At 39.5% G+C, this 22807-nt stretch overlaps 1 protein-coding gene across 1 annotated transcript in view; it reads right to left on the reverse strand.

Moving 5' to 3' along the window:
• Positions 1-20889: 20889 nt before the first annotated feature.
• LOC124803478 (cadherin-related tumor suppressor) overlaps positions 20890-22807 on the reverse strand; it is a 491307-nt gene continuing 489389 nt past the window's right edge. Inside the window, exon 36 of the mRNA XM_047264670.1 lies at positions 20890-22379. Within this exon, the coding sequence (XP_047120626.1) occupies positions 22029-22379 (351 nt within the window). The 3' untranslated portion in view covers positions 20890-22028. The remainder of the gene's footprint in view (positions 22380-22807) is intronic.

Genomic DNA, 22807 nt, shown 5'->3' on the forward strand with positions numbered 1-22807 from the left:
GTCACAGTGGCTCCAATATCAGTGGATTCCGCCGATGACCGACATCGGCCAGAGACGACCGATCTTTTCAAATCAGTACGTCACTACGTGCACAGTCACACTATAACCAATCCTATCTCCTGAACATGGAATTCAGGTCAGTTTGTTTTCTTCGGTCAAATCGGCCGATGTTCTCACATACAAAATATGGAGTGTGAGAAACTGAAAAGTTTATTCCAAGAAAGAGGGAGTTTGCGGCATCCTGGGGACGAAAATATCACAACAGGGATATAGTTCAGAATCTATGGACTGAAACTGCAGGTTTATTCAAAACCTTAAATAGGCAAAATCTTTATTGGAAATTTTAGGCATAGATTATAACCTCCAAAATTAATTGGTTCTGGTGAAGAGAGTGGTGTATCTTATACACTTGTAGCTACTGTACTGGATCTTTTTGTGGTAGGTTTTCATTAGTTGTCTACAAATGATTATTACTGCTTACTGGCATTTTACGCCAGTAGAGTAGTGATCCTGTTAATATAAAGTGGTCTGCAAATGTGGTGTACAGTATGTATTTCCACTTTTAAGTGCTTTATGTTTTCGGAGTAGCTTATGCTACACTTCAAGCTTGCCTTTCACTCGTGTGCTAAATGAGTCACTGAAAGGTAATTGACATACATCAGTACAACTTTAAATACGTACAGTGAAATAGTGTGTTTATAATTTGTTCCAGCTAAAAGGGTGGTGTACCTTATAAGCTTATAGCTACTGTACAGGACCTTTTATGTGGTAGGTTGCCATTAATTGTCAACAAATTATTATTACTGCTGGTGTTTTATGCCAGTAGCATAGTGATCCTGTTTATATGAAATGGTTTGCAAAATGTGGTGTGCTGCATGTATTTCCACTTTTAAGTGCTTTAGGTTTTCAGAATGTCTTATGCTAAACTTTATGCTTGTATTTAACTCGTGTGTGAAATGACAGTAATTGAAGGTTAATTGATGCACATCTGCACAACTTAAAAAATAAATATAGCAAAACAGAGTGTTTATAATTTGCATTTCCAGGTCACCACAAATTATCTCAAGTATGTAACAGAATGTTTCTCCTGTTGTCTCACATATTTGTAAAACTTGTCTGGTTATTCCAGTAACTAAGTACAGAGTGTCTAGTACTTGCCCCTTTTTTCACGAGACAGGAAAGCTCATTCATATGCATTCGGTGTCTTTGGAATAGTGGAAGCCGCTATGCAGCACTCGTATCCAACTACAGAGGCATCATGGTATCTACCCTGCCCTTTGAGGTTAAAATCCAACCTACTTCATACATAGATTAGATTCTAACCTAACCTAACTTACGGTAACCTCCTCGACCCTGCCAAAAACTGTTGGAGGAGATCAGACACACTATGACCACACTGTTGGCCGACGTTACCACATGACCTCTGGTGACAGTGTCTGACAACTGTTGTTGGTGCCACTGTGCATGCAGCTTAAGATTCAAACCAGCGATCTATGGACATCACCTTATAAAATTCAACATTTTATCGCTCTAACAACTGTACCACCGAATAATTCTGGTGTGTGGGAGGTGGGGGGAAGGGGGGGGGGGGGAAGGGGGGAGGGGGTTAAAATGACAATTTTCGCTAGGACACTGTCTTTCATGTAGCAGTGCGAAAGCATATCTCCAGTGTAAGTTAATGTTAACTTCACAGTACAACACATTTTTAATGAAGTTAATGAACTTGTGCATCCACATGATGGAAGTTTGCTGGTACAGTGAAACCACATTTTAAGCACCTTCTCAGTCTCTGGAACACTCAAAAACAACTTTTCAGAAGTTTTTATAGATGTATTTGTGTAGTACGGAACTGCATATCATTTGTAACGTAAATTCCAAAACAAGACATCACTGTGATTTAGCTTTATGACAGTAGGGGCAGTGAGCTAGCCAGTGACATTACAGGCATAACATATCTCAAATGGAGCGTTTTAGTGGGCTTTCAAATCATATGAAATTCAAGAAGAAAAAGAAGCATGTTAGAAGCATAAAATGACATAATTAATCATTTAAGACAATTTCCAGGAAACAGCCGAATACCCTATTACAAATCTATTTTCTCCAGCAAGCCAGGAATCATAGGTTACACTTGTCAATTTAAGATCAAGAGTAGTAACCCATTCTTTTACAAACCTTATCCTATGCCGTTAAGTTTAAGATCTGCAGTACAGGATGAAATTAACAACATGGTTGACAATCAGGTGATTGAATAGAGTACTAGTGTGTATAATAATCCACTGTTAGTGGTTAAAAAGCCGTAGGAGGCAAACGTTTAATTTTAGACACCTGTACACTTGATAAACATGTAGAAATGCAAAGGGATAGACCTGTAAGTATCGATGAAGTGTTAGCCAAATTCAAGCAGACCCAGTATTTTACTTCAGTGGATTTATTGGATGGATACTGGCAGGCGAGTCTGCACGGAAACTCCAAGAAAAATACAGCTCTCTTATTTGATGGAAAATCTTATCAATTTCACATCTTACCTCTTGGTCTGAATATCTGTGTCAGTTTTTATTTGAGCTCTGGGTCATGCATTAGGAAGAGAACTATCACAAGAGCTACTTATATGTGGTGATGATATTCTCTTGATGTTGAAACCATGGGAAAAACACTGTACACTGTTAATTAAAACCCTACAAAAGTTTTATGAAAAAGGTATTACGATTAAACTAGCAGAACCTCATTTTAGTAGGAAAGAAATTAAGTTTTTGTGACAATTAGTGGGGCTGAACGATATAAAACCAGACACCGGCAGGATAAGAACTATCAGACACTGTTGTCCAAAAACATAGAATGTTAGGTAGTTTCGTTCATTCCCAGGACTAGGAGGGTTTTGTCATTATTATATATGTGGACAGGTTATGAATGATCCACAGTGAGTTTGTTGAAACCGCCAGAAAAATGGATATGGAATGAAGGTACAGCAGAAGCGTTTGGCTCTACCAAACAGGTGCTTGTTAACGCACCAATTTTGAAGCATCTTGTGGTAAATGAATCTTTCAAATTAGTGACAGATGCCTCAGAATATGGTGTAGCCTTGGAATTATTCCAAGGAGAATGGGACCAGGAAACAGGGGAACACAGAACAATTGCTTTTACAAGTCATAGTTTAAGTAAACACAATATGAATTACACAGCTACGGAGGAGGAACTGCTTGACATCATATGGAGCATAAAGAAATTTCAAACTTTGACGTGGGATACAAAAATAGTTAGCAGTATATACAGGGTGGTCCATTGATATTGACCGGGCCAAGTATCTCACGAAATAAGCATCAAACGAAAAAACTACAAAGAAGGAAACTCGCCTAGCTTGAAGGGGGAAACCAGATGGCACTATAGTTGGCCCGCTAGATGGCACTGCCATAGGCCAAATGGATATCAACTGCTTGTTTTTAAATAGGAACCCCCATTTTTTATTACATATTTGTGTACTACGTAAAGAAATATGAATGTTTTACTTGGACCACTTTTTTCGCTTTGTGATAGATGGCACTGTAATAGTCACAAACGTATAAGTACGTGATATCACGTAACATTCCTCCAGTGCGGACGGTATTTGCTTCGTGATACATTACCTGTGTTAAAATGGACCGTTTACCAATTGCGGAAAAGGTTGATATTGTCTTGATGTATGGCTATTGTGATCAAAATGCCCAACGGGCGTGTACTATGTATGCTGCTCGGTATCCTGGACGACATCATCCAAGTGTCTGGGCCATTTGCCGCATAGTTACGTTATTTAAGGAAACAGGAAGTGTTCAGTCACGTGTGAAACGTCAACCACAACCTGCAACAAATGATGATGCCCAAGTAGGTGTTTCAGCTGCTGTCACGGCTAATCCGCACATCAGTAGCAGACAAATTGCCCAAGAATCAGGAATCTCAAAAATGTCGGTGTTGAGAATGCTATATCAACATCAATTGCACCCGTACCATATTTCTATGCACCAGGAATTGCATGGTGACTACTTTGAACATCTTGTACAGTTCTGCCACTGGGCACAAGAGAAATTACGGGACGATGACAGATCTTTTGCAATCATTCTATTTAGCGACGAAGCGTCATTCACCAACAGCTGTAACGTAAACCAGCATAATATGCACTGTTGGGCAACGGAAAATCCACGATGGCTGCAACAAGTGGAACATCAGCGACCTTGGCGGGTTAATGTATGGTGTGGCATTATGGGAGGAAGGATAATTGGCCCCCATTTTATCGATGTCAATCCAAATGGTGCAATGTTTGCTGATTTCTTACGTGATGATCTACCGATGTTACTACAAGATGTTTCACTGCATGACAGAATGGTGATGTATTTCCAACATGATGGATGCCCGGCACATAGCTTGCATTTGGTTGAAGTGGTATCGAATAGCATATTTCATGACAGGTGGACTGGTCGTCGAAGCACCATACCAAGGCCCGCACATTCACTTCCTCGGTTTCTTTCTGTGGGGAAAGTTGAAGGATATTTGCTATCGTGACCCACCGACAACGCCTGACAACATGCGTCAGCGCATTGTCAATGCATATGCGAACATTACGGATGGCGAACTACTCGCTGTTGAGAGGAATGTCGTTACACATATTGCCAGATGCATTGAGGTTGACGGACATCATTTTGAGCATTTATTGCTTTAGTGAGGTATTTACAGGTAATCACGTTGTAACAGCATGCGTTCTCAGAAATGATAAGTTTACGAAGGTACATGTATCACATTGGAACAACCGAAATAAAATGTTCAAACGTACCTATGTTCTGTATTTTTATTTAAAAAATCTACCTGTTACCAACTGTTTGTCTAAAATTGTGAGTCATATGTTTGTGACTCTTACAGCGCCATCTATCACAAAGCAAAAAAAGTGGTACAACTAAAACATTCATATTTATTTACGTACTACACGAATATGTAATATTTAAAAAAAAACGCAGTTGACATCCGTTTGACCTATGGCAGTGCCATCTAGTGGGCCAACCATAGTGCCATCTGGTTTCCCCCTTCAAGCTAGTTTTTTCGTTTGATGCTTATTTTGTGAGATATTTGGCCTGTTCATGACCAAATGGACCGCCCTGTATATTGACCACCATGCATTAGGCTTTGTCATGGAGACAGACTACTTCATGATCACTTGATGAGGTGTGTTCTATTCATACAGCAATTTCCATTAGAGATTAACTATATAAAAGGCTCGTGGAACTATGTTCCCAATGAAATATGTACACTACCATTAGGTATGAACAATTTGAAATGTACTAAGGGCCCTGGGGTGATATTATTACATATACATATACATATATTACATATACCAAAACTGAGGTACACAATTTAGCCCTTAAGATACAGCAAGGAATAAAAGGTGATGAATACCTCAGTAAGAAATACCAACAGCGTAAACAGGATTCCCTGGTGCCATTACAACAACTTTCATGGACAATACAAAATGATATTTTACTTTGAAAATCACATTTACATACTCTATGTTGGAAATTATGCATACCTCGGTGTGCTGAGGATGAATTAATACAGTTCATACTCAAAGGTTATGGACATTTTCGAATACGTAATGTGCATAAAACATATGAATAAATTTTATTATTTTAAGAATTGTAGTCAAAAAGTAATTAAAATATTATAGAGTTGTAATATATGTCAAAAGGTCAAAGAAGACAATAGTGGTATAAACTACAAGCAATATCCCGTAGTACCCAGAGGGTTACATGACCTTACGGAAGCAGATTTATTTGGCCAACTGTGTATGGGTAGAGGGATCCTGACTTGTATGTTTGCACTGGTAAAGTGTTAGTTGAAATACACACATTAAAAAACGTTTTGCATCACCTCGGTTTTAAGAGTTCCAGGACCTGTACAGAAATTTGGAATACATAAACATCATTTCCACCCTTTTTATTGCTAATGAAAACCACACATTTCATGTTATACTGCTATACAACGAGACCTTCAGAGGTGCTGGTCAAGATTGCTGTACACGCTTGTACCTCTAATACCAAGTAGCACATCCTCTTGTATTGATATGTGCCTTTATTCATCATGGCATACCATCCACAAGTTCATCAAGGCATTGTTGGTCCAGATTGTCCCACGCCTCAACGGTGAGATTCCTCAGAGTGGTTGGTGGGTCACATCATCCATAAACAGCCCTTTTCACTCTGTACCAGGCATGTTCGATGGGGTTCATGTCTGGAGAACATGCTGGCCACTCTAGTCGAGCGATGTCGTTATCCTGAAGGAAGCCATTTACAAGATGTGCATGGTGGGGGTGCGAATTGTCATCTATGAAGATGAATGCCTTGCCAATATGCTGCTGATATGGTTGACTATTGGTCAGATGATGGCATTCACGTATTGAACAGCCATTACAGCACCTTCCATGACCACCAGCGGCGTACGTCAGCCTCACGTAATGCCACCCTAAAACATCAGGGAAGCTCCACCTTGCTGCACTAGCTGGACAGGGTGTCTAAGGCATTCAGCCCAACTGGATTGCCTGAAAACATGTTTCTGACGACTGCCTGGTTGAAGGCATATGCAAAGATGGATCTCACCATGGATGTCGGAAGTGAAGTTGCCCATCATGTAGCCTATTGCGCACAGTTTGAATCATAACACAACGTCCCGTGGCTGCACGAAAAGCATTACTCAACATGGTGGCATTACTGTCAGGGTACCTCCGAGCCACAATCCGTACGTAGTGGTCATCCACTGCAGTAGTAGCTCTTGGGCGACCTGAGCGAGGCATGTCATCAACGTTTCCTGTCTCTGTATCTCCTCCATGTTCGAACAACATCGCTTTTGTTCACTCCGAGATGCCTGGACACTTCCCTTGTCGAGAGCCCTTCCTGGCACAAAGTAACGATGTGGACGCAATCGAGCGGTATTGACCATCTAGGCATGTTTGAACTACAGATGACATGAGCTGTGTATCTCCTTCTTGGTGGAATGACTGGAACTGATCAGCTGTCGGACTCCCTCTGGCTAATAGGCGCTTCTCCTCCGGCTAATAGGTGCTTCTCATGCATGGTTGCTTTCATCTTTGGGCAGATTTAGTGACATCTCTGAACAGTCAAAGAGACTGTCTGTGATACAATATCCACAGTCAACACCTCTCTTCAGGAGTTCTGGGAACCAAGGTGTTGCAAAACTTCATCCAGTCGAGCAAGCTAATAGAATCACAGTAGCAAATTGTTTAAATAACTATTTTAAAGATATAGGAAAACCTAAAATACTGTCAAATGATAATGAACCACAGTTTACCAATTTTAAAGAGTTTATGCTATGGGAAGGAGAACATCATGTAACCATATCAAAGTATCACCCACAATATAATACATGTGAAAGAGTAATGAAAGATGTTGACCGATTATGTAGAGCGTATTGCTCCATAAACATACCATATGGACAAAGATGATACTAGAATTCCAGGTCATATTGAATGGGTAATCCCATATGTTCACTGGGTTATCACCAGTAGAGATAAAGCTTAAGATATTTATAGGAGAGCCACTATTAAAATTCTTTAGATGGCTCCCTGCGAAGGAAGAAGAGGCAGCAGTAACAGACAATAAGATAAGTAGCAAGTTACACGAGTCATCCCAGAGCAGACTACGTAAGTTTAACAATATAGCTCATGTACCTAAATTTAACGTAGATGACTTAGTTTTAGTAAAATATGTCCATCATAGTTCCAACATAAAGAAAGAGATGATTGTGTTCTTTCCACACTAGTGCAGACCTTCTAAGGTGGTGGAATACCACATCCTAAGGCACTGTTCCTGATTGATCTAGATACAGACCATGATACAATGTCAATACAGTTTTGCAAATTCAGCAGAATAACCGCCATTGGAAGTTCGAGTTAATGGCTTGGGTATTTCTTCTTTTGTTTCTCCAAAGCAATTCCTTCCCCTTCCAGTGTTCTATATTCTGTATCTCTTACTATTCTATCTTATTTAATAACTAAATTGTATCCTTATTCGTAAAAGCAAGGATATAACATTAAAAGGTGCTATGCTGATAACTGAAATTTTCAATATTTATTTAAGTATTAATAATATGCAGTATGTTTCTTACAGAAGAAACCTGTACGTATCTTATCGATGTGTGTGTGTGTGTGTGTGTGTGTGTGTGTGTGTGAGTGTGTGTGTGTGTGTAAAAGAGGAACAATACAAAATAGTAGGATTTCTATTAATGTTATATGGGAGGTTCTTTATTGGTTGTTGATAAACATGCCAATGAAAAATTACTATTTTGTTTTCTTTGTTTCACTTGTTGTTTCTTTCTTTCACTTGTTGTTCTTACTCTCCACACTAACAATAGACAGGGTCTGTGATAGCGAAGTTGTGATACATCTGTTCAGTAGAGAAGACTGAGCAGTGTCACATCTGCATCAACATCTATACTCTGCAAACGACCATGAGGACCATGGAAGGGTATGTCCCATTACACCAATATGTGATATTTAAATGCAAAGAGTGCATAAAGGAATGTTCGTGACATCTTTCATCTCAGTAGGGGATTTTGTAGTTTGACATGGATTACTTGACAAAATGAGTATGTTCCAGTGAGGATGCTCATGCTGGTGAAAGATGGACATGTCTCTTATAAACATTTCTGTAGTGAGAATAATCCACTGCATACATTCATATCTGTGAATTGTGCAGGTGATGCAATATTCAGTAACGTAACATAGCACAGGTTACCTTGAACATGTGCCAAACACCTCAGAGGAAATGGACATGCACTAGGCTCTCGCTAATCCGGCCCTCAGTAGTCTGGCCTCTCAGTAATTTGGCGTACATTTAAAAACACATGCACAATGAATTATCGTGCACAACAATGCTTAATTAAACAATGCTTTATATACTGTATTTGGAATTGTAGATTTCTTTACAGTTCGGAATCATGTTTTCTAAAAGGAAACACGTTTTGCTAGACCTCAAGCAGAAACTCGAAATTTTAGGTAAGTTAAAGCAAGGTTCTTCACAGAAAGCCATTGCCGTTGAGTTCAATGTTGGATGAGCAACTATTTATGACATCAAAAAGAAAGATGATGTTATGTGACAGTACTCAACACAAATGGATAGTGAGTTGGGAAAACGGAAAGTTACGCGAAAGAGTGAGAATGAAGAACTGGATGTAGCTGTTTATAGATGCTTCATACAACAATGCAGTAAAGGAATTCCAGTCAGTGGCCCAATTATAAAGGAAAAAGCAGCTGCATTTAACAAACAACTTGGTGGTAGTAGCTTGTTTGCAGTGAGTGACGGTTGTCTATCAAACTGGAAAAAACAACATGGCATTTGGCAGATGACAGTCAACAGGGGAAGTCTCTCAGCTGACGATAAGGATGCTGATGAGTTTGTAAGCGAGATACAGGAGATAATAGAGGAACAAGATTTAACTGCTGATGCCATGTATAATGCTGATGAAATAGCACTCTTTTACAATATGCTTCCTTCAAAAACATTAGCTTCCAAGAACGAGAAGAAAGCTCGTGGTTACAAGCAACAGAAACAGCACGTAACATTAATGGCGTGTTGTAATGCAAATGCGAATCATAAACTACCGCTTATGGTGATTGGAAAATCCCAACATCAACGTAGTTTTCAACACACTGACATAAATACTCTGCAAGTTCAGTATTGCACTCAGAAGAAAGCGTGGATGGACAGACAAATATTCTCTCAGTGCTTCCATGTAACATTTGTACCAGCAGTGAGAAAAGAGTTAAAGAAGAAAAAGCTTCCATTGAAAGCTAGCCTTATAACTGGCAGTGCTCCCAATCATCCTTCAGATGTTTCTCTAAAGTCTGATGGTATACACATACAAGCACTCTTTCTCCCACCCAGTGTGACAGCCCTAATTCAGCCCATGGACCAGGGAATTTTAGAATCAATTAAATGTCATTATCAACATTCACTTCTCATCTCCTTGCTGAACGAAAGTGAAAACAACTGTATCGAGACTATGCTGATGGTGTGGAAAGCAATTAACATATGTGATGTTGTTTTCCAAGCAGCCGAAGCATGGGGTAAAATGAAGAGTGCTACCATAATGAAGAGCTGGAGAAAACTGTGACCATCCATTGATGTCGAGTTTTATCGAGTAGTGAGTGACAGTGATGAGCAAGTCAATTTGGAATTATCAATTACTTTGTACACTGACATGTTCCACAACCTTCCAGGAGGAGAAGAAATTGATGATGGGGATGTTACTTAGTGGCTGAATGAGGAAAATTGTGATATGGGCCTAACTTTAATGCTAGAAAGTAATGGTGAAAGTGATGAAGAAGAGGACACAGGAGGAGAGAGCATGAAGATTTCTCATACTACTGGTGCTGAAGCTGCCGAGGTCTTCCTGGAGCACATTATGCAACAACCAGATACATGCAGTACCGATGTAATGCTAGTAAAGCGGTTGCATGATAAAGCATGCCACCATCACATATCATCATTGCGACAGATAAAAATTAGGGACATGTTTTGTATTGAGTGATATGACTGTGTAATTATGTACAGTATACACTCAAGGTCTAAGATTTCTTTGAAAATTAATGTATTTTTGGATTTAATAAAGTATATCCTCTGTGGTTTAAAATTGTATCCTTCGGTTTAATGAAATACAGTACACTATACCCCCTATGAATTCAAAATAAATGAAAAACAAAAGATGAATAAAATAAATTTCGCACACTCAATAATCCAGCACTTCCGCTAATCCAGCACCCATATGTGCCAGGAATGGCCGGATTAGCAAGAGTCTAGTGTTCTACTAAGTAAATGCTCAAGACAAATGAAGACTGTAAATCTTATATCTTAAGTCGAATTGGATGTGGTCGGACATATTGATCCATGTGTCTGAGTTTATGAGTTACTGATATTTGGATCTGCCTTCACAATTGATGTGAATAGTTGGAACAATAAAGAAGATTATCGTTGAAGATGTGTTCATCATTCAGTAGCTGGAAGTACTGACACACTCTTTTACAGCATCACCCTGCCTAGACACAAAGTCAAGAGGAATAAGTTCACTTACTGCTATGGTACAGAGTAGCCAGACCACGAGAACAAAACTAAAAGGCAACTGTATTGGAAGAAGAACAATCTAAGGTAACTAGAACCACATCTCACTGACAGATCCACCACGCAGTGTTCCTTACTCATGCTGTTACAGCCAAGTTGCCGCGCACATGTGGGATGAAACACAACAGTGGACTAGTAGAAATGGAATAAATACTTAACGGGCAACGTCAGTTTCTCAGCTAGCAGAAAATAAAGAACTGAACAATATTATTGAAGTATATAATTTCTTCATATAATAATAAAGCATTTCACATATCTGTATCTGCTTTTGTATATGACCAGTAATTTAAAATAAGTTTTTATTTTTATTAAAAAGAAAAAAGGATTCAAGATTTGTTAAGTAACATTTCCATTTGATAATAAATATAGAATAATAAAAAAATTGCCCCTAGTGAGAGTCAAATCCGTGATTTTGCAATTACAGAACCATTATGCAGTGGACCCAGCTACCAGTGAATATGTTAATTATTATGTAATATTTTGTACTTGAACTCTGCTTTATCTGTCATTTACCTGGGGTCTCATCATGCAGGTGTTGAGGAAAGTGGACAGGGAAGGTGGACCTTATGTAACAATAGCATTTTCAGTGGGTAATAGGATGGAGAAAATGGATCATGGTATAGCACAAGCTGCAGCACATTTGACAAAACCCACTTTATCTCCAACTTGGATTGAATAGCAATGTAGTCACTGTCCATTAATCAGGGGTGCGATCATAATATAAAATTCAGGAACTAACCCTTCCAGACTTAACCACTGAATTCCCTGTAATTCCAAGTATAGCAAAGAAGTGTTTTAGTAATTATAAAAATAACCCAGGAGGGTAACAAATCCTCCACCAGTAGTGCAGCAACTAGCGTGTCGTACTCTGGTGAGACTAAGTTGAAATGTTACACCAGACCAGAGAGAACCAGAGTCCTTCCTTGGCAGAATCAACATTAATTCACTCCTAAAGCCCTGAAGCTCTACAAATTTGACTTGAATCTTCATTCCAACTCAACCGAAATTTTAAACCCAAAAAACTCAGCATAAGGATGTCAGTGATTTCGAAATTCGATATTACTAAATCCAGTCATTGTTACTGGCAAATGAACATGAGAAAATGCAAGTGTAAAACTGGGAACAGCTCACCAAATTCATGAAAAGTCCTCGAAACTAAATTCCTTTAAGGAGGTAGATAAAATATCCTTGGAGGAATGAAGATTGCGAATAGGCAATAAAATCTTGGCACAAGGTGTTCAAAACAGAGAATAGTCACAAATCAGAAAATACTCATGACACATTCCTGGTACTAGAAAAGAAACTTTACAGAACAAAAAAGTTAAAATTTTAACTGTGCAAGAAACAAGATGGCCAGACGATGATGCAGTGTATTCTGGAAATTAGACTACTGAAAATCAAAACAGACAAAAGTATCCTTAACAATACTATAGATGGTTGCATTTGCAGTTTCACAAGACATTGACATGCATAATTGAAGAGTCTGCGAACAACAGATTAACGCCAATTTGCCTGGAATCAGCAAATGAAATGCATACAGTAATTAATACATAAACAAACCCAGGAACAGTAAATAAGTCATGAGAGGTTATATCATTTTCACAAATTTATATGAAAATTCTAATCACATTTAAGGAAAGAGACAAATACAGGAAAACAACTGGCAGTTTCCCAGTGCACGTATCAAAATGGAAAGAGCCTTGTAGAACTGTAGAAATTTCAGCTTCCAAGTTGTCAACCATTTTAAGAAATAAGCCTTAAAACAACAGACATGGCACTCATTCGACAAAAATATAGGTGAATTCCACAATGAGCAGTCTCTCAAGGATATTTTAAATGTTCTACTATACAAATGAGCAAATATTGACACAGACACCCACCTAACCTGAGTGAAATTACCAAGTGAGGTGATGCAGTGCTTAGCACACTGGACTCAGGGCACACTGGACTCACATTTGGAGGAACAATGATTCAAATCCAGACACCCAGATTTTCGTTTATAGCAGTTTCCTCAAATTGCTTACAGTAAATGCTGGAGTGGTGCTTTGGTGCAGTCATGGCCAATTTCCTCCTACATCCTTTCCTAATCTCGGCTTGTTTTCTGTCTCTAAAGACTCATTGTCAATGGAATGCTTAACTCAAATCTTCATTCCAACTCAACCGAAATTTTAAACCCAAAAAACTCAGCAGAAGGATGTCAGTGATTTCGAAATTCGATATTACTAAATCCAGTCATTGTTACTGGCAAATGAACATGAGAAAATGCAAGTATAAAACTGGGAACAGCTCACCAAATTCATGAAAAGTCCTCGAAACTAAATTCCTTTAAGGAGGTAGATAAAATATCCTTGGAGGAATGAAGATTGCGAATAGGCAATAAAATCTTGGCACAAGGTGTTCAAAACAGGGAATAGTCACAAATCAGAAAATACTCATGACACATTCCTGGCACTAGAAAAGAAACTTTGAAATTAATTAGACAAACAAAAAGACAATATGGAAACAGTCAACTCTGTTGTTGTTGTGGTCTTCAGTCCTGAGACTGGTTTGATGCAGCTCTCCATGCATAGTCAACTCTGTGAAATTGAAAAAGACTTCTAAAAAACCAACACCAGGACTTCAATAACAGAAATAGAGAGTTGGCATGCAACAACCAAGAAAATTCAGATAATTTTTAGCAAATATTTTAGAAACTTCTAAATTTCTCTGAACCCACAGAAAGATTTCAGCCAGAAATTCCCCTAAAAGCGAATTCAGATTCAAAAGTACCAAATAAAGAGGAAACTGCTGCACATATTAAAAGCTTAAAAAATAACAAAACATCGAGTGAAGACGAAATTGTTGCAGAAATCCTGAAATCAGCTGTGCCTAAAAACTTAAAAAGCAATTATATTGGTCATACAAAACACTTGGCAAGCTGAGTAAATTCTAGAAGTCTGGAAAATTGCATTGATACATCCACTACATAAAAATGCAGATAAAACATATGTTAATAATTAGTGGAGGCACTGAATCACAAACAAGTACAAAGAGAAAAATTCTAGCATTCTTTTTCTCTGGAACTCGACTCTATGTGGTGAGTAGCAATCTATCTTTCCATATTGTGGTAGAATGTTAACTTAGGAGTAAAGGACACCACCACTGAACAGCAGAAGGACTGGGTTGTCAACAGTCACATACATAAACAAAAGAGAAGGAAAACTAGCTAGCTTTCTGAGTGCGCTCATGAAGCAAGAATGTGCGCACACACACACACACACACACACACACACACACACACACACACACACACACTCTATCTGCCTATCTCTCTGTAAAGGGACATCCTCCTCTAGCATTACTTGTCCTCAAAGCAGTAGTTGATACCAGAACTGATTTTTGAATTTTGTACTGGTCAATATTATCTCAACTGTTATCTGAAAAATTTCATATAATTTTATACACAATATGTTACATTTGAAGCTAAAAACTAAGAAATTGAGTTACTTTATTTTTATTGTTTACAATCGATAGTACTACCTCTGTATGTACAGTTAAATTTATTTTTTAGAAACATTATAAATTACTAAATATTTGGCACACTTAAAATTTCTATTATTAATTATGAAATCTGGTATTGTTTATTATGTTTATTTCTGGATTCATTTTTATATCAATAGAAATTCATTTGTCAAGAAAATTTGTAAAAGGTATGGAATACTGTTGTTATTGCAGAGTGAGGAAGTAGTAGTGGGCATGCCCCTGATGTGATTGAATGTGTTTTTGCTATTTTGGAAGAACAAAGTAAATTCGGCTTTGTTAATATGAGAATTCAAAAGACAGTGTGATAGAGTAAAATGTGAAGCGAATAAACATAAAAAAATCTGCACAAACATTCATCAAATTTATTTACGTCAATTGGAACATGAGAACCTAAAACGTGAAAATTTAAGCTTCGAGAATCAGACCCCTAGACATGAAGAACTGGAGCCAACTACCAGAAAAGAAGATAAGTAAAAAGTTTATTGTAAATGTTACTAGTCTCATATTTTTTAAAAAGTCTTTACATCAACAATAGAAGTGACAACAACAAAGGAGGGAGGGGAGATTACAACACACACACACACACACACACACACACTAGTGCACCTACTTTGTGCTGGCTAGACACACAACTGGCAGAATGCACAATTTAGCGGAACAGGTGTGTGTGTGTGTGTGTGTGTGTGTGTGTGTGCGTGCGGGTGGGCGCGGGGGGGGGGGGGGGGGGGGGGGGATGGCAAGGGGTTTGCTATGGCCTAACAAAGGATTTAATCTGAAAGCCAGCAAATTCTCTTGTGCATAAGCCTGCCGACAACAGGCTAAGTTTCGGCTATTTGATGCCCTGTGGACTCATCTCATCCCTGACTGTTCATTCTGAAGATCACTTTTAAATTGTGGGGACACTTCCTTTTTTTTTGGGGGGGGGGGGGGGGGGGGGGGGAGGCGATTGGCGATTAACAGTGACTTATAAGAGGCAGTACAGGGAACAAAAGGAACTAGTCAGATGAAAGGGAAGGCTAGGTGTACCACCAATCATTACAACAGCAAACTGAGCACCTCTTTGCACTTGACTGTATAGTCACAGCTGAACTTGCAAACCTACTTGACTACAGGAGTTTGCTATGAATATGATATTTGGCATTAATGATCACTCCCTCATGTGTAAAACAAATTACACTGAGAGATATGACACCTTAATTTTTTTTCTCTACATAAATGGTGCTATACGAAATATATAACATTGCAGTCAAACCATTAGCTGTTCATCTACCGGGAAAATCTCCCACATCCTCTTTTAGTAACATAGAAACGCTAATGGTTACTACAAACATGGAAGCCTTATACAGGGTATCCCAGGGTATCCCAGGTGGCAGTAAGAATGATTTGAAGTATAGTAAACATGGGCTGTAAATGCGTGCCTTAAGAGATATGAGCACTTGTTCAGTAGAAGATTTGTGTTCACTCTAGCGAAAATGAACAAGTGCTCGTTTCTCTTAAGTTATGGACTATAGAGCCCATGTTTACTAGACATTTTTGCTTCAAATGATCGCGCCCATCATATCCTTCAATTCTGACCATACCTCCTGGGACACCCTGTATGTATACATTAATTAACATTCTTGAGTGGAATAGACATAATGGAACAAAAAATGGTAACTGCTTTCCTTATAATTGAGGCACTGAGCACAAACATGACTAAAATTGTTGCTAAGCTTTTGGATATTGTCCTTCCTCAGAGTTAGCTAACAAAACCATGCAGTCGTAGGTACACAGCTACTTTGTCCCGACTTGGCCAGTCTGGTTATAGTGCTGGAACAATGTAGCAGGCCAGGCAGGTCAATGTAGTCATGGAAGAGTTTTGTTAGCTTTCAGGAAAGGCATTGTCCAAAAGTTTAGGAATAGTTTTAATCCCATGCCACAATTATACAGTGCGTAGTTATCCTTTATAGCTCCTTCCACTATTTACTTAACCTTCCATAATTTATGACTGATATGTATAATTAGAGTATGCACTTGAGTTTTCTGCTAAGTGCAAACAAAAGACAAACTCAAAAAATGCACTCTGCAGTAAAGCAGCCTATCCAGGGTGTATACATGGACAAGGAAAAAAAAATTCTGGGTTTTTCCTGGATTTCTCGGTTGAAAATACACTTTCTCCCAGATGAAAATACATTTTTCCCTGTGTTATGTGAGAGTATACTTTTCCTCGGCACTGTAAAACTTATCAGTCTTTTGAATGTTTATGGTTTTATACCCCAACGTAGAATTTCACTTTAGAAAAATAAACTCCAAGGGGGGGGAGGGGGGGGGGGGACGGGGGGGCAGGGGAACACATTTTGGAAAGATCTTTGATGTGCAGCAGCAACATGTACGCCGCATATTTTCGTGTTACAAAGGTATAAATTTGAATTCCACCAAACACCGCATGTTACTTTCCAAGGCATTGAAATCGAGATTGCGACGCGCTTTTGTAAGTGTGATCTCGCCAGCTGATGACAGCATAGGACACGTTATGTAGTCAGCCAATAACAAGATCACTCTTAAGTAGCGCAAACACACAAATAACACACAAATAAGAAAAGCTGATGGTATAAATTAATATCCATAGTGTTGCTACAAGAAAAACAGAGGTTTCACATATAATCGTAGTCTTCAAGATTAATAAGCTGCAAGAGAAGCCAAGCTTCCACAAATAATGTTGATCATTTTTGTGTGTGTTACAATTTAAGATATATCACACACATTTGCCAGTAAAATTTTTAATAATGACGTAAATGTCTGATCTTCTGGGCTCGAAATTCTTCTAGATGATCATCCTCAAAGAGTTGATTTTTAATTGAGAGTCAAAGAAATTCATCATACATTCTCACGTATAGTTCATCCTGTGTAAAAGGAAATTTACTTTGAAAGTAACGCTTTTCAAATCACCATCCGCAATGTTTTCCCGTGACCTTTTAGAAACTGATTCGTTTCAGCAGTTGTCGGAGAGTGCCAGAGAACAGGCGCCACCGCTCTTGCGCAGCTACGATAACACAGGAAGCCAGTATGTTTGTATGTGTAAAAAATTAATAGATTTTGCACTATGTCACAAAAGAAACAAGACATCAGAGGACACTTCAAGTTCATCAAAATTTCATGAATCATACTAAAATGCATAATTGGGCTTAAAGTGCACATTCGTATGTCCAGATTTGGATGTAAATTTTCTTGAGTACCAGTGCTGTATTATCTCATGTTTAGTTCTTTATTATGGCATAATGTCATGCGAGCTAGAAGATGGAAAACGTGCACTTGAAATGCAGCGAACAGTTGAAACTAGCTAACAGTGTGAAATTACACACTTCGTTTCAAATAAATTGACTGCCTCAGCACAAAAGATTAATAAGAGCCAAATCTCTTTAGCAAAGTGACAAAAATAACTTCATTGTTCTGCATGGTGATTAATGCTTGACTGTCAGAAAGGTGGAAATAAAACCTGAAAATAATAACATATTTTAGCCTTCCATAATTATGTGAATGTATTTTAATTCATTTGGTAGCTCCCGGCCACAGAAATCCGTTTTGTTTTCATTTCATGTGAGAGTAATAAATGAAGAGGAAACAGCAAAATCACTAAACGTAAACACGGGTCACGTGGAGACTACTCACCCCCCCCACCACAACTCAGACTCCTCTGTGCATCAGCCCCGGATCTACGATATTTCTGAACCGGGGCAATACTAGATAGTGGCACCCAGCCACACATCCGTAGCCAGAAGTGGGAGAAGGAACTACCCATATGCGACTCAACTGCGCATGCACAAGAGCCCACCCGCAACTGCTCAAACGAATCTAATGTCAACAGCTGTCACTTTTGACACACTTTGCTGTTGGCAGACGCTTGTATGAGTACTATGTTTTGTTGTTGTATGTGGCTCATTTCCTTTGCGACTTAAGTTTTATTTTCGTTTTTTCTTCCTCTTATTAATGTTTTGTTGCCGCAGTGTTATCCTGTAGATGTGGGATACAGTAATATCCTTTGTCGGAGTATTGGTTCTTACCAGTCAAAATCACAAAACATTAACTGCAAACTAAAACAATGAAACATTCCCGGAATTCTAAAAAAAATCCTGGGTTTTTCCGGGTTTTCTCCTGGATGAAAATTTACCGGGTTTTTCCCGGATCTCAGTGTCCCGGGTCGTATACACCATGTTATCACAGTGTTAATCAAAACATAATCAAAATAACAAGGCGAAAGATTTCCAAGATCAAGCCTAGGCTTACACAATGTTAATTGTACATTGTTTTATCAAACAATGTAAAATCAAGGATGGAATGTACCAATATTATGAAAAGCATAGTTGGTACGCACCTTATAGCAGAGATGCTCAGTCACAGACAGGCACAACAAAAAGGTTGTCAGGAAGTGAGCTTTCGGCCAACAAAGCCTTTCTCGAAAATACACAACATACACAGACACTCACACAAACACAACTCACACAAATGACCAGTCTCTGCGAGCAGCAGCAGTGCAAGATGGGAGAGGCTACTGTGTGGTGGGGATAAAGAGGAGGCTGGCATAGGCAGGGGGAAGGATAGCAGGGTAGGGGTGGGGGACGGTAAAGTGCTGCTTGTGGGAGTGTACAGGGATGAGGTGGAGGGATGGTAGGGCGGCTAGGTGCAGTCCGGAAGGTTAGGTGGGGTGGATGGCGTGAGGTGTAGCAGGAAAAGGGAGATGTAAGAAGACTGAGAGTGCGTTGGTGGAGTAGACAGCTGTGTAGTGCTGGAATGGGAACATGGAAGTGGCTCAGTCGGTAACGACAATGACTTACAAAGGTTGAGGCCAGGAGGGTTACAGCAATGTAGGATATATTGCAGGGACAGTTCCCACCTGCGCAACTCAGCAAAGCTGATGTCGTTGGGAAGGATTCAGATGGCAAAAGCTGTGAAGCTGTCATTGAAATGAACATCCTGTTGGGTGGCGTGCTCAGTGTGGTGGTCCAGCTGTTACTTGGCCACAGTTTTGTTAGTGGCTATTCATGTGGACAGACAGCACAGTGGTTGCAGCTTGGCTTGTAGATCACATGACTGGTTTCACAGATAGCTCTGCCTTTGGTGGGATAGGTGATGCTTGTGACAGGGCTGGAATAGGTGGTGGTCAGAGGATGTATGGGACAGGTCTTGCATCTAGATCTATTACAGGAATATCAGCCAGAAGGCAAGGGGTTGAGAGCAGGGGTTGTGTAGGTTCGGTGGGCAGCAGAGTACCACTGTGGGAAGAGTAGGAAGGATAGTGGGCAGGACTGTCCTCATTTGAGGGCACAAGAAGTAGTCGAAACGCTGGCAGAGAATGTGACACCATTGCTCCAGTCCTGTGTGGCACTGAGTCATGAGGGGAATGCACCCCTGTGGCCAGACAATGGGACTTTGGGAGGTGGTGGGTGACTGGAGAGATAAGGCATGGTCGGAACTCTCCCTACAAATATCCTACGTTCCCATAACCCTCCTGGCCTCAATCTTCATTAGTCATTGTCATTAGCCATCAAGCCCCTTCCCTGTTTCCATTCCGACACTACACAGCTTTCTATTCCACCAATGCACCCTCCATCTTTATACTTCTCTCCTTTTCCAGACATCTCACCCCGCCCAACCGTCTAACCTCCCAACTGCTTCGAGCCGCCCTGCCGTCTCTCTCCCTCGTCCATGTACACTCCCTCAAGCAGCACTTTACTGGCCCCCACCCCTACACTGGTCTCTCTCTCCCCCTCCCCACCCCAGCCTCCTCCTTATCCTCACCAACTAGTTGCCTCTCCCATCACGTGCTGCTGCTCGCAGTCTGGTCTCAGCAGCCAGACTGTGGTCATGTGTGTGTGAGTACCATTTGTATGCACACAGGTGTGTAAGTTTTTTGTCTATTTTCGACGAAGGCCTCGTTGGCCAAAAGCTCAGTTCCTGACATGCTTTTTGTAGTGCCTATCTGCGATCATCATCTCCACTATATGATGTATAGCAATTATTCTTTTAATAATATTGTTACATTGTTTTATCATAGAGCAATAGTATCCACATTAAATAAACATCTGATGGAAAAATTTTCATCATTCCTCTGGTAAGGTAATGATGATATGTTGGAGAAAATGCGATTTTGAAAAATGAGACTAGAGGAATAAATTCAAAAGCATATTTTCTCCCAAAAGTTTTGATATATCTGTGTTGTGAAATAAATTAACACACATGAAAATTTGTGTCATCTTCCGTTGTTTATTATTTCACATCTTTCGCATTATAACACTCAAATTTAAACACTCATTCACACAGGCAAAACATTTGGCACTACCTCTTTTGGCTAAGCACAGTGAGTTACTGAATATTACATACAAATGTACAACTTCACAATTTTCATACAAATAAACAGACATTGACAATATAAAAATACAAATAATATTTACAAGTAAAAGTAGCATGGGGTACTGCCATTATACATTTTTTTTATAATTATATAGTACATCATAAAATTGGCAATATTTCATTTTGTACCATACTGTCTAATGGACATACAAAATTGAGCACACCTAGTGGGCAATTTTCCCCACAAAATAGTTGCCTGAAAGTGGAAATATACTGTTCTGTGCCACTAACTGTGAATCTGCAAATGAATAACAGTATTCTCGACGAGAGAAAAAAGAGGGAGTGAAAAATAATCGGTCCTTAATTATACAGTAAAACAAATTTAAAGGGATGTTTATATTGTTCCAGTCACAGGTATGGTAAATAAACCAAGCAAGGATGATGAAAAACGAAGTTTCAAAAAATTTTGAGTAAATACTATAACATAGCCAGAAGCACAGAGTGACACAGGACACAATGGCACAAGAGGTATGAACATTTACAATTATTTACAGTCCGCAGTTTCTTTTCGTGAATCTGCTTGTACATTTCTAAGGTTTGGGGTGCATTTACAACATGCATTTAATGTTATGGACCATTTACATGGGAACTGCCGTCATTCAGTATGCAGAATGCAGCACTGCAACAAAATGAGGTGTGCTTGTAACTTGACGCAAGGCTGCCTTATGGGGACACAAACTGACCTGAGAGTTGTAACTCCATTGTGCACAGAAAAGTCTCTTGCACTATTCACTTAAAATATCACAGTATGCAACATCTGAAACGTACTATCTGAAATATTCTGGATAAGTGTGATTCTTCTGAGAAAGTACACGAAAACTTCCTCATGTACAACACAGAAACAGTTTACCAGAAAGTCAGACGTTCTCTTCATCACCTGCAAGTAAACACAGAATCACTGTCTGCAGTTCGGCACAAGAATAAAATTTCTCATTGCCCCTTTTGCCCAGCCAAAAGACAATGTCATAGCTGTCAGACATATTCTTCGGATGGCTTGGGTGCACTGTTCGGCAATCGCAGTGATGCGGCCACTCGCGAGTTTACAGAGTCTGGCAGTTCAGCAATATCCTTGAAAACACCCACTAGGCTTTCAAAATTGGGACCCCAGTTGAGCAAATAGTCCCAGCCGAGTGCCGCAGCCGTTGACGAAGGAGACCCATTGTGTGCTCTGTACAGAGATGCACCGACATGAGTCGACAGGTCATCATCAGACGCTACCAAGGTACTCAGCGAACCTCGGAAGGACGAGTCGAAACCGTCGTAAGACGCAGGAGGCACTGGCGGCAGTGGCGGTTTACCCTGATCTGCACCAGTTGCTGAAACCTGCAAAAGTAAACCTTCAGAACCTGAACTGTGGTTGCCAGCAGAGCATAATAAAAACCAAATGAAATACATGTGATTAATATATCAGATGTTACTGGTTCATCATTTTGAAAATAACATACCACACCACACAAAGTGCATCAAATATATTTACAATATCTACCCCCCCCCCTCCCACCCACCTGCCCACACACACACACACACACACACACACACACACACACACACACACATACACACACACACAGAGAGAGTATGTCTCAAGGTCATGGAAATCAGAGTGCACAACAAATATACTATATGAAATGAGGAGGCTTGTGATCTTGATATCTACACAATCATAGAATTCACAGTCTAGGTCACATTTTATTCTATTTGCACAGATAACCCTTTCCGACCTGACAACTAGCATCAGATCTCCAAGAGAA

Source organism: Schistocerca piceifrons, chromosome 6, assembly GCF_021461385.2.
Source record: "Schistocerca piceifrons isolate TAMUIC-IGC-003096 chromosome 6, iqSchPice1.1, whole genome shotgun sequence".
NCBI lineage: Eukaryota > Metazoa > Arthropoda > Insecta > Orthoptera > Acrididae > Schistocerca > Schistocerca piceifrons.